Source organism: Nicotiana attenuata, chromosome 3 (genome assembly GCF_001879085.1).
Source record: "Nicotiana attenuata strain UT chromosome 3, NIATTr2, whole genome shotgun sequence".
NCBI classification, from domain to species: domain Eukaryota; kingdom Viridiplantae; phylum Streptophyta; class Magnoliopsida; order Solanales; family Solanaceae; genus Nicotiana; species Nicotiana attenuata.
In genome coordinates, this window is record NC_031991.1 from 20,850,727 (window position 1) to 20,864,407 (window position 13,681).

Genomic DNA, 13,681 nt, shown 5'->3' on the forward strand with positions numbered 1-13,681 from the left:
ATATATATAGCTATATAACTGCTCCGCCGTAGTAGGCTCGCTCATGGGTGCTCGGCCATACTAGGCTCTGTATCTCGACCAACTGGGCTCGCTCATAAGTGCTCAGCCACAGTAGGCTCGGTATATATATATATATATATAACTGCTCTGCCGTAGTAGGCTCGCTCATAGACGCTCGGCCATACTAGGATCTGTATCTCGATCAACTGGGCTCGCTCATAAGCGCTCGGCCACAATAGGCTCGGTATATAACTTACCATCTGATCAGAGGTTGCCCAATAGGGGCCTGTCCATCGATTATAGCTCGATGGTAATGAAAATACTTTTAATACTGTATATATGTAAATTCTCTGCTCTCTTGACTGGAAGAAGAAAATACTTAATTGAATATGAAGTCCCGGTAAGGAGAGTATTGTAACTTACAAAACTAGGAAAATATACGCAATTTGCGAGACTAGTAAAATATACGTAAATTTCGGGATATGAATTTTTCTTTATGCCTTATTATTAAACTTGTGTAATGACGAGATCATTAGAGTTTAGCCTTAACATACCTGAGTCAATTCACTTCATAAGCTATGCTTACTAATAAGATGTATCAACATTAAAATCTCAACTTTTGGTGAATCCAATCAGATGGTCATTCTTCATCAAATAGAATGATATACTAGTTCCGTATTTCATCTTAGTGCCATAAGGAAGTGACCACTGCATGCCTCCTCAAGATTTTACTTTTGGCTTACTTCAAACGGTCTTTATGAAGGTGCAGTTCATCATAGCTCTTGAGAACATCCATATACACATTCCTTTCCCGCTTTCGATTGACCTCATCCAAGGAAACTGAAGAAGCTCGAACGGATTCCTCAGAATCCATAAAACCTAGTCCAGCTTTTCCATTCTCCACTTTGAGCCAAAATGATCATCACCACTGAGAAAAGTACGCAAGCCTAGTGAATTTTTAGGGAAATTTCGATCAAGAGATGATTCTTCAGTGGAATAGATGAGAGGGGAATCAAGGGTTGTAGTATCTCCACCCATAGCTGCTCACTCTACTGAAAAGTGAAAACTTATGTTATTTTTCTTTTTAACACCCTGTCTTAGTGTTCTTATACTATTTAATGCATATGAGTCACTTAAGGCATTTGCTTGTGGCTGCCGCGTGGGGTAGGGAAATTTTAACCCTATCTAATTTATTAGTTAATTAGGTAATGTTCCGTTACCCGGTAATTAACCAATTACCCACGTAATTAAAAATTATCTCAAATTACTTAAAATATTACTCACTTTTAATACACTTCATATGTCATACTTTTATGGTCATGTGGTACCATACAAAATAAATATATACACTATTATTTCGTTAAAACACTCATGTAAAAATATATATATTTTCTCAATTTTTAATTTTCCTAAGCTCATATAAAGAGTAAAAAAATTTGTATGCTTAATTCTTAAAATAGTAAAAATATAACCTTCTTTGCTTAAAATTCTTTTCGATAGGCATGGAGATTGTCATAAGTGCTAGAAGATATGAACAATGGAACTTACAATCGGCAAACCAGTTCAAAAGCACTTGTTAGGTGGTATAACAAAGTATGAAAGCAGTAAATATTTATTATTGGCTTTTGTACAAATGTTATACAAATGAAATAATGTTTAAAATTTTCTGAATAAAAATTACAAAAAATTTATAGCAGCTAATTTTATTTCCACGAAAAGAAAAATGACGTCTAATATTTTGGCTTTCCCTATCGGCTATCGCATGACATATAAAAATATAACCTTCTTTTCTTGTGAGAAAATAATTTCTTTCTTTACAATAAACAAAATCTCATAACCTTTCTCAATTTACCATATCCGAAAATAGTAATAATGGTAACTACTTATACTTATAAAACTTTTACAAAATACTTTACTTAAAAGAAAATACCACACTAACATAATATCTAACGGTTTTAAGGTTGTTACACTTTCGAGGTCTAATTCCCTTCAACCTTATTGATTACTATGACTTATCCTAATATTAAAATACGGGGTGTAACATCCTTCCCCCCTTTAGAGCATTCGTCCTCGAATGTTAACTCTTAGAGATTTACAAAATTTTCACTAGGGTCTGTTCTGTAAATTAACCCAACCTTTATCTGAAGTCTGGACTATTCACAACTTGTTGCACTTGAGTACGTCGTATCTTCTTCACATTTACCTTACTTACCCTTCAATCTCGCATCGTATCTTCTATTTCTTTCATTACCTCCATCCACATAGGCGAAAATTATGCCTTAAAGCTCTAGTGTGATACCTGCACCTCTGGTGCTTATAAAATTTGATGAAAGCTTTATATTGACTTCTTACGACTCAGCTTTATGGTACGAACTGGAAACAAAAGAAGGTAACATTTTCTAAATGCCCTATAGCCTCTCAATTATAAATGTGGCGCGCAACACACCCATAAGTGAGACTCTACCAGGCATGGCCTTGTAGACTCCCTAGGTTACGAACTGCTCTGATACTACTTTGTCACGCCCCAGGTTTGGGGCGTGACATGGATCTCGAATTTTGACCAAGCGGGCCCGGGGTTGACTTTTTTTGACTTTTTGAGTTTCATCAAAGATTGAACCTTTTTCCTTCGTGGGTAGTTTTTAAAGCTTATTTCAAATTGTTTGAACAATATTTGGCTAAATTTGGTTCGTTTGGAGGCTTGTTCAAAAGAAAGAGCCGTGGTTGATTGTTGAGTTGGTTACGCAATGTGGTAAGTCTCGTGTCTAACTTTGACTTGAGGGAATTATGGCTTGTTGGTATATTTGTTATGTGAATTATTTGGGGAAACAAAGCATACGGGAGGTGATGAGTGTATATCCGCCGTCATGGGTTAAAGAATGCGGGATTAGACTATTTACCTTTATGTTATCACTTATTACATCTTATCTATTATTATATGTTTTGATTGCTACATGATCTTACTTTTTATCCATGCTTTACCTCTTACATGTTATTTACTTGTTACTTATTTTGATTTATTTATTTCTCACTCAATATATTCTTACCTGCTATATGTTCCTACCTGTATGAGTTGTATATCTTCACTGCTTCATGTTTAACTTGCTTTCGTTGACTTTACATTACTTGTTTCACTTTACTATGTTATTCTGGTTTTTGTGAGTTCTTTAGTTATACTTGAATTGGTTATTCATAGAGAATTATAATTACGAGGCATTGGTTAACCTCCATTTGTACTGGTAGTTCCTTAATGATCCGCATGTTTCACTTCCCTTTTGTGTTGAGATTTTGTAATTAGTTGCATTGAGTTGTTTATGTAAATGAATTGATATTGGGATCGGGTTGCATGCCATAACGGATAATGAATTAATATGATATTTAGATTGGGTTGTACACCGCAACAGGTATTGTGATAAATGTTGGGATCGGGTTGCACGCGCGACAGATGTGTGACGACCTGATAGGTCGTTTTGAGTACTAGACTTTATTTCCGTGTTCTGAGACCTCTATTAGCTTTATTTATTGTTTTTTGATTTTCTTGCATGGTCTGTGTCATTTTCTAAAAAGCTTTTTATGTAAAAATTTGAAGAAAAAGTGATTTTAGGCTTAATATAGGACCTGAGTTGACCACGGTCAACATTCTTAGTAAATGACCTCGGATCGGTATTTTGACGATTCTGGTAGGTTCGTATGTTATTTTTGAACTTTTACGCACTTTTGGTTGGGGCCCGGGGTAACCCGAGCGCATTTCACCACGTTATGTGAAAAGTTGTGAAAATAAGTTTTCAAGTTCAAAATCATGGGTTTTGATGATCGATTCATGTTATTTAATTTTATTTTGATGATTTCAGGTAGCGAAAAAGTTTGTAGGATGTTATAACACTTGTGTTCATGTTTAGTTTGGAGCCCGAGGGGCTCGAGTGAGTTTCGGGTGTGTTGTGAATGAGTTTTGGCAATTATGCAACTGCTGGTGTGCTTCAGTTCTGGTGCAGGACTGCAGGTCTCGCATTTGCGATGACCTGTTCGCAAATGCGAACTCCTCTTTTGCGAAGCCGAGCTCACATTTGCATTCGTAATGAACAAGAGTTCGTAAATGCGATACTTGCAACTGGGTAAAAGATGGGAAGAATAGAACTTAGCTCATTTTACACTATTTCTCAACCCTTAAACACTCTAGAGGCGATTTTCTGGAGAGCTTTCCTTCCTAAAATCATTGGTAAGTAACTCTAATCCACTTTATTTTAATTTTCCATTACCTTTCGTGAGTTTTTAACATCAAATCTAAGATTTTTTCATAGTAGAAATTAGGGATTTGGGTAAAAATTAGGGGTTTTAAAAATTGAGATTTAGACCTCAAATTAAAGTCGAATTTCGAAACAAATCACATTACCGGGATCGGGAGTGAATGGATAATCAGATTTGGTCCGGATCTCAAATTTTTCCAAAGCAAATGTGATGATCTGATAGGTCATTTTGAGTACTAGCTCTTATTTTTATGTTTTGAGACATCCCGTAGCTTTATTTGATGGTTTTTGGTTTGCGTGTGTTATCCGTGTCGCTTTTCGAAAAGCTTCTATGTCAAAATTTGAAGAAAAAGTAAATTTTAACTAGAAAAGGAACTTAAGCTGATTACGGTCAATAATTTGGGTAAACGATCCCGGATCGATGTTTTGACTATTCCGGCACGTCCGCATCGTGATTTTATACTTGGGCGTATGCCCGAAATCCAGGTTGGAGGTCCCTATATTGATTTGACTTGTTTTGTAGAAATTTATCAATTTAAATATTTGGAAGTTTCCTAGGTTAGACCGTAGGTTGACTTTAATGTTATCGGATTCGGAATTTTGTTTTGGGACTTGGAATAGGTTCGTTTTGTCATTTAAAACTTGTCTACAAAATTTGGTGCAATTTAGAGTTGGTTTGATAAGATTCAAACGCTTGGTTGTGATTCTAGAGGTTCTTGAGTTTTCCTTTGAATTTCATGCGTTTTGAGGTCCTATTCATGGTTTTAGATGTTATTTTGGGGTTCTGATTGCGCGATCAAGGTTGTATGATGTTTTTAGACTTTTGTACATGAACTAGCTTGTGCACTTCGGTTGTGTATCGGATGAGTTTTGGATGACTTGAACTAGCTGGTGCAATTTCGTTTCTGGTGGTTATCTACAAATCTCGCATGTGCGAGCCTCGTTTTTTGCGATCAAGACATTGCATTAGCGAACAGGGTCCTGGATTGGGTGATCTCGCAATTGCGAGGAAAGACTTTGCATTTGCGACACAGTGTTCTGAGGGGTGAGCTTCGTATATGCGAAGTAATTATCCGCATTTGGGGGGGGGGGGGGAGAGATGTTCGCATTTGCGATAGATGGGTTGCATTTGCAACTTATAGGATTCTGACGCACTGTCTGCAATTACGACCTTTCTTTCGCATTTGCGACCTCCGGAGCTGGGTAAAAGGGGGGAATCAGGACATAGCTCATTTTACACCATTTCTCAACCCTAGACACACTAGAGGCAATTTTTCAAGAGATGTTTCTTCCAAAACTCATTGGTAAGCAACTTTAATCCATTTCCTTTCAATTATCCAATACGTTACATGTGTTTTCAACATCAAATCCAGGATTTCCATGGTAGAAATTAGGAATTTTTGTAGAATTAGGGATTTTGTAAAATTGAGATTTAGTCCTCAAATTGAGGTTGGATTTCAAAATAAATTATATAACTGGGCTCGGGGGTGAATAGGTAATCGGATTTTAGTCTGATCTCAGATTTTGACCAAGCGAGCCCGGGGTTGACTTTTGTTGACTTTTTTCAAATTCATCAAAGATTGAACCTTTTTCCTTTGTGAATAGTCTCTAAATCTTAGTTTGAATTGTTTGATCGACAATTGGTTAGATTTGGTTGGTTTGGAGGCTTGTTCAAAAGGCAAGACCGTGGTTGGTTGATTAACTTGGTTGCGGAGTGAGGTAAGTGTCATGGTTAACCTTGACCTGAGGGAATTAAGACTTGTTGGTCTATTTTCTACGTGAATTATATCTGGGGACCACGTATATGCAAAGTGACGAGTATATATGCATTTTCATTAGTTTAAAAATGCGGGTGAAAATTGTTTTATTGTACCGTGTTGTTTCAATGACTATGCTTTCTATGTCGTAGTTAGATTATTACTTCTTTAATTGTTCGCCTTCATAACTATTGTTTATTTTGAAGTTGTTGGGATTTTGAAAGTTGAGTTGAATTATCATTACACAATGATTGAAGTGAAATTGCTTCCCACCTTGTTTTGCTATCTTGGGTTAGCGTTGTTACTTGGTAAGGAAGAGTGAAAAGCACGAAGGGTGTTATCGTGCCTTATTGCATACAATATCATTTATTTGAGAGATGGTGAGGATTAAAGCATGAAGGGTGATGCTGTGCATTTGATTGTTTATTATCATTTATCATATCATGTGAGGACGAGAGAAAAAGCACGAAGGGTGATGCCATGCCATTGTTGATTTCATTGTTTTACTTGATTTCCGGATTGATGGTTTAATTGGTTGCATTGTTGATGTTTTTGGAAAAAAGGCTATTTGGTGATTTTGTACTTGCCGTTCTTATCGTGCTCCCCTTTCTATGTGTCCCCTCCCAGTTAATATTTTAACTGTCCCATATTTTATTTTGTTGCTTTATGTAAAACTCTATATAGAATTTAAGTAGGTGTCTTGTCGCAGCCTCGTCACTACCTCGTCGGGGTTAGGCTCGACACTTATGGAGTACATTCGGTTGGTTGTACTCATGCTACACTTCTGTAGTTCTTGTGTAAATTTTGGCATTTGTCCCAACGCTTTCTCGTGGTGATTCTGCTCGGATCATATCTACAGCGGAGACTTGAGGTAGAGTTGCTGGTGTTTGCAGTCCCTGAAGTCTCTCTATTTTTATCTTTACTGTTTATCTCAATTCAAGCATTTACATTTCGTTTAAGCTATACTTGTAGACTTCTAGTTGCACGTGTACTGGTGACACCATATTTCTTGGATTAGAATAGACCGTTTTATATTATGGGTTTATTTCATGTATTACAACATTATCTATCGTTAATAATTGTTATTACTCTATTGTAAACTATTAAGATATTAAATTGGTTATCTAATGTTGGCTTTCCTAGCAAGTAGACGTTAGGCGCCATCACGACCCCGAGGTTGGCAACAAGTCGGTATCAGAGCACTAGGTTTCTTAAGCCTCACGAGTCATGAGCAAGCTTGGTTGAGTCTGGAGGATCGGTATGGAGACGTCTGTACTTATCTTCTAGAGGCTATGGAGCTTTAGGAAAATTTCACTTCTTTATTTCTCCATTGTGCGATTCTATTCTACCACTGTAGTTTGAATTATTCCATTCTTATTCTCTTGCAGATGGTGTGGGGACGCACAACATCCCCGGCGGTTCAGGAGTCTGAGCCCCAGGTTGCTACCACTACTAGGGGTAGAGGCCGGGGCCGAGGTTGAGCCAGAGGTAGAGGCAGAGCTCAGCTATAGCATGTGTAGTAGCACCTATTCCGGAGCCTCAAATCGAGCAGGAGGAGGAAGTTCCTATTTAGACCATGCCAGTTGGAGTAGATCAGGTCTCAGAGGGGTTTATTGCTACCCCGGTACTTCAGGACGCTCTAGTTTGCTTAGTGGGTCTTAAGGAGAGCGCGACCCAAACCGGTGCATTTTCAGTGGCACGTACTATCTCTCAGGCTTGGGGAGGAGCCTACACTCACGCTACTGACATACCAAAGCAGATGTCCCCCGTATTCAGACTCCTGTAGTTCCGCCAGTTGGACTGGCTTAGCCTATGGTTGCTATACAGACCGGGGAGAGGCCCGTAATGTCTTCTGAGCGGATGATGAGATTGGACAAGTTCATAAAGTTATTTCCTATTCACTTAGGCGATACACCTTCGGAGGACCCACATGATTATTTGGACCGTTGCTATGAGGTGTTGCGCAACATGGGTATTGTAGAGTCCAATGGAATCGACTTTGTAGTGTTTTAGATTACCGGTTTTGCCAATAGGTGGTGGCAAGATAATGAGCGGAGCAAACCAGCAAGTTCATCGCCACTCACTTGGGATCAGTTTTCACAGCTATTCTCGGAGAAGTTCAATCCTTTCACTCTGAGAGAAGAGTACCGCAGGCAGTTTGAGCACCTTTAGCAGGGTAGCATGACTGTTACCCATTATGAGACCAGATTCGTGGATTTAGCTTGACATGAATTGTCTTGCTTTCTACTGAGAGGGAGAGAGTGAGGAGATTCATTGATGCTGTTGACATATAAAAAGAGTTGTCGGTTATTAAACAAGTCATTGGAATGAGGTACAAGATAGTTATGAGCCACAATAGCATTAGGAGAAAGCATAAAAGTAGGGGAGAGTTCTTTGTTAAACATGCAGAGGGCAGGGTGGAAGTACGGTCCGCACAATTCCAAGTGCGATCCGCAAAATGAAAGTGAAATCCGCAAAAATCCAAGTGCGGCCGCACTTCTACACTGAGGTATCAGACCTTTAGAGAAAAGTTTCTGAAGGATAGTGCAAATACGCTTTTGCGATCGTACAAATCCAACTACGGTCCATACAATTATAAGTGTGGTTCGCACTTGAGTAAAAGTTCTCAGGTCCTAGAGAAGAAGTTTTCTGAAGGACAATGCGGACCTCCCTTTACGGCCGCGAAATTCTAACTTCGCTCTGCACATTGTAGAATTTGGGCTATTAGCCAGGCTACCAAACTAGTAATTGCAGACCGCAGAATTTCAAATGTGGTACGCACAATTAAGAGTAGTAAAGACACAGTTCAGTTAATACATAGGTTATGCAATTTTGTTCAATCCAACTAGGTAACATGTTAAAGGCATGATAGCAAATACCCATTCTTAATCTACCCCACATGGACACAGATAAGGGATGTAACATTGATGGCCTAACAAGAATTTAAAAATCAAAAAAAATCAAAAGAACAATAAATAAGATCGAAGTGATGCATAACAGATTATGCTAGTGCAAGTAGAATGATCGGGAGTGGCTATGTGTAGTCGAATGTGCGTGCAAATGGATCTTCAGTAAGATCTCTGTTAGTGAGTGAAAATGCCGAAAAGGATAAAATGATGACCTACTATTCTATTTATACTATTGCATGGGTCGATTCAGAGAGAGGTCGAGTGCGGCCGCAAAATTCCAACCGTGATCCACACTCTGTTACCTGGATGATGGATAGCATATATTTGTGCGGTCCGCACTCTTTCAATTGTGGCCGAACTTTTGTCAACATGTTTTCAGTGACCCCTCTGAAAGTACTCTTATGTGGCCGCAAAATTGGCTCCGCATTGTTGCAAGAAAAGTTCAAAGGATCCTCATTTTAGAATTTGGGATGTCGTAGAATCTACCATCCCGAAGTAAAAACCTATGACCGGAATCAAATTTTTGCTGCCCGCATTTCCTCTTCTACGGACGCACAAATAAAAGTGTGGTTCCGCAGTTTTCCATGCAATGCCACATCTTTATCCATCTCTTAATACCTAATATTGATCATTGCAGCACACTTCAAATCTGGTTTAAAACAATAAAACAATATCTAAACTAAAAGGGGAAAAGGAAAAGAACTTGGGTTGCCTCCCAAGAAGCGCCATATTTAATGTCGTGGTACGATGCAATATCAGAGCATCCTCAATTGAAGTAAAGAACTGTCACCACGTGAATTTCACCAACTTTCCCCAAATAATGCTTCACTCGGTAACCATTGACCCAAAATATTTTATTGTTCTTGTTCTTCAAGTCAAAAGCACCAAAGGGTGTCATACCAACAATTTCAAATGGACCACTCCACTTTGATTTAGGCTTCTCGGAAAACATTCTCAACCTTGAGTTGAACAACAACAATAGATCACCGGCCTTGAACTCCTTATTCCAAATATACTTGTCATGAAGGTACTTCATCTTTTCTTTGTATAAGGAGGAACTCTCGTAATCATGGTATCGAAATTCATTCAATTCATTCAAATTTGCAACCCGCAAGTTAGCGGCTACATCCCAATCAAGATTTAGTTTCTTCAAGGCCCACATTGTCTTGTGCTCTAATTCCACCGAAAGATTACAGGCTTTTCCAAACACCAACTGATATGGGGACATTTCGATAGGTGTTTTGTAAGCCGTTCTATATGCCCATAGAGCATCATCAAGCTTCTTAGACCAATCCGACTGATTGGTATTCACCGTCTTGGAAAAACTCTTTATCTTGCGGTTGAAACTTTCACTTGACCACTTGCTTGTGGGTGATATGGGGTTATATCATGACCCCAATCTTTCTCCTTAGAATGTCATGATGGCACCTAGTCTCTAAGAATAGGTAACCCTAACATACATTAAGAAATAGCATAAATAATAATAAAACCTCAATTTAACCATTAAGCTATCATAATAAAACTCAACAGTACAACTGTCAACAACTTCTGAAAACCTGGTGGAACAGAGTCATAAGCTCTACAAGAATGCACTAATAGTCTCGAAATACAATACTGTTTTGTAACAAGAAATAAATAGTAGAATATCTAAAAGCAGAATGTGACTTCGAGGCTTACGAACGTCGAGCATGTATACCTTGAAGTCTCCAAAAGTAGCTAATCAATCACTAGCGTCCAGCACGGGCAGATGTACTTGGATCTGCACAAAAATATGCAAAAGCGTAGTACGAGTACACCACAACGATACCCAGTATGTATCAAGACTAACCTCGGTAGAGTAGTGATGAGACCAGGTCAAGACACCTACTAGGATAAAATAAACTAAACAAGATTAACGGTAAATGAGGAAATCAATGATAACTAAGCAGTGTAATAATGTAAGTTGATGACAGAAATTAGAACAAGGAGGCAACAAGAAGAGAACACATAAAGAGAACCACAAGTAATCAAATACGGACAAACGGGTAAGACGAGGAAGAGAAACAACGAGAACTATGCAATCAATCAACTTTTCAACATCGAACTTACCACAAGAATAACAACTGAGGTACCACCTTGTATTCACATTTCAATATTTCAATCAGAATATTTCCTTATATCACCGTGTGACCTTACATTTACTTTGAAAATTATTTTTCCTGAAATAGCCACACATGTTTTAGCCCACCTTATCTCACCATGTGGCTTCAAGTAATTCCCTTACTAGCAACACTCGTATCAAGCCCACCTTATTTCACCGCATGCGTATCAATCCTTATCCTTATACCACCGCACGCATATCAATATCACAACACAATAACAACTCGCACCACAAGTACCCATATGCCACAACTTGCCAAAATCAACAATACCAATGTTTCCATAACAAAATAGCCCATTGCTAAAACACAATGTGTATAAGAATCTCAATAATAACAAAATGAATGATAAATGCTCAATAAGGAAAGATATCTCAAATTCAACAACTTCAACCTCAATGTGATAATAGCTTTCACAACTTCAGCATCAATAATGCAATCAAGAAGATAATTCCCGCGGAATAACAACTTCAAGTAAGAGTAATGCAACAATAAGGAGATAGCAAGACAATAAGGGAGGTAGCAACTTCATCTATAGCATATGAGATAACAAGTAAGAGATGGAACAAGTGCTAACAAGTCAAATAAAGCATGTAAGAGTAGATTACTCATGTAAGAGTAGATTAACAATCACAGATATAACATGTTATGACAATTCAATTAAAGGCTTGGAAAGAGTCTAAATAAAGTAAACCAGTCAAATACCACATCTAGACCGTGTACGCACTTGTCAACTCGCATACACGTCTTCCACATAAAACAAATAGCACATTCAATCCAAATCCTAAGGGGTAGTTCCCCACACAAAGTTAGACAAGCTACTTACCTCAACTAGGCCAAATCAACCATCGAATATAGCTTTTCTCCTAAACATTGCGTCCACACGGCTCAAATATAACAAAAACTAACTTAATAACATCAAGCAATGCTAGAGAAACCAATTACAATACATAAATCTATGATCGCTACACTTTTTCCAAAAAGTCAACAAAAGTCAACCCCAGGATCGCCCGATCAAAACCCGGGTCGTGTTTTGTTTTTAAATTCAAGTCCAAATCGACTGTCAAAACTCAAATCTTCATTTTTCATGACTTTTGGCAAAAAACCCCAATTTTGCTTTTTGATTCTCATGAATTTAATGTTAAATCTAAGATATAATTATGAAATATAGTTGGAAACTAATTATAATCACTTACCCAATGTTTGTAAATGAAAATCCACTCTCCAAATTGCCTCCTACCGAGTCTAGGGTTCTAAAATATGAAAATAAGACTAAAATCCCGACTTTCTAACCTTTTGTTCAGTTGCAGATATTGCAATTACGACACTGGGTTCGCAATTGGGAACTCTCACAATTGCGAAGAATGCCTCGCAAATGCGGTATTGACAGTCTATGTGGGAAGTCGCAATTGCGACATGGGCTTCGCAATTGCGAAACTTGCTTCCCTCACAAAAGCGACAAAAATATCGCAAATGCGAAACTACCCTAGCCCAAGCCAACTTCGCAATTGTGATCCAGGCATCAAAATTGCAATACCTGTGATCCCCCTGATAAGGTCGCAATTGCGATACTGATGTTTGCAATTGCGATGCTGGTGTTCGCAATTACGACACCAGAGGCATCAGCATACCAGCAGTTCAGATTCAGTCCAGAACCATTCCGCGACACGTCAGAAACTCATCCGAGCTCTCGGGACTCTAATCAAAAATCCACACAAGTCTAAAAACATCATACGAACTCGCTCGCATAATCAAAACAAAAAATAACATCTAGAACTTCGAATTGGACATCAAAATGTATGAATTTCAAAGAAAAGTTTAAGAACTTCTGGAATTGCAACCAAGCACCCGAATCGTATCAAATCAACTCCAAATGACACCAAATTTTACAAACAAGTTCTAAATAGCATAACGGACCTATTCCAAGTCCCAAATCAAATTATGAACCCAATAGACAAAAGAAAACCTACCGTAAAACTTCTAAACTTCAAATTTCTAATTTTCGGCGAAACAACACAGATCAACCTACGGACCTCCAAATTCAATTCCGGGCATATGCCCAAGTCCAAAATCATAATGCGAAACTATCGGAGCCATCAAAATACCATTCTAGGGTCGTTTCTACAAAAATCAAAGTTTGAACAACATAACGAAGTTAGGCTTCTAAGCCAAGAATGAAAGAGTCTAAATCAACCCAAAACCTTCTCGGAACAAAATCCAATCAACCTCATAGATTATAAACCAAAATTACACATGTGTGAAGCATCAAAAGGGGAAACGAGTCGCAACTACACAAAATGACCAGTCGGGTCGTTACATTATCCCCCTCTTAAAATAGTCGTTTGTCCTCAAACGTGCATAGAGACATACCTGAAGTGACAAAGAGATGAGGATAACAAATCCGCATGTTGTGATTGGTCTCCCAGGTCGCCTCATTGACCGCATGACCCCTCTATTGAACCTTCACTGAAGCAATGCTCTTTGAACTTTACTTTCGGATCTTCCTGTCCAAGATGGCCACAGGCTCCTCAACATATGTCAAATCCTTGTCCAATTAGACTGAGTTGAAATCTAATACATGGGACGGATCAATATAAGACTTTTGGAGCATAGAAACATGGAACATCAGATGGACC

At 38.3% G+C, this 13,681-nt stretch overlaps 1 protein-coding gene across 1 annotated transcript; it reads right to left on the minus strand.

The window, feature by feature from the left end:
• Nucleotides 9,674-10,135, minus strand: LOC109224212. The gene has a single exon (XM_019388798.1). It carries the CDS (start codon nt 10,133-10,135, stop codon nt 9,674-9,676), a length of 462 nt encoding a protein of 153 aa, XP_019244343.1.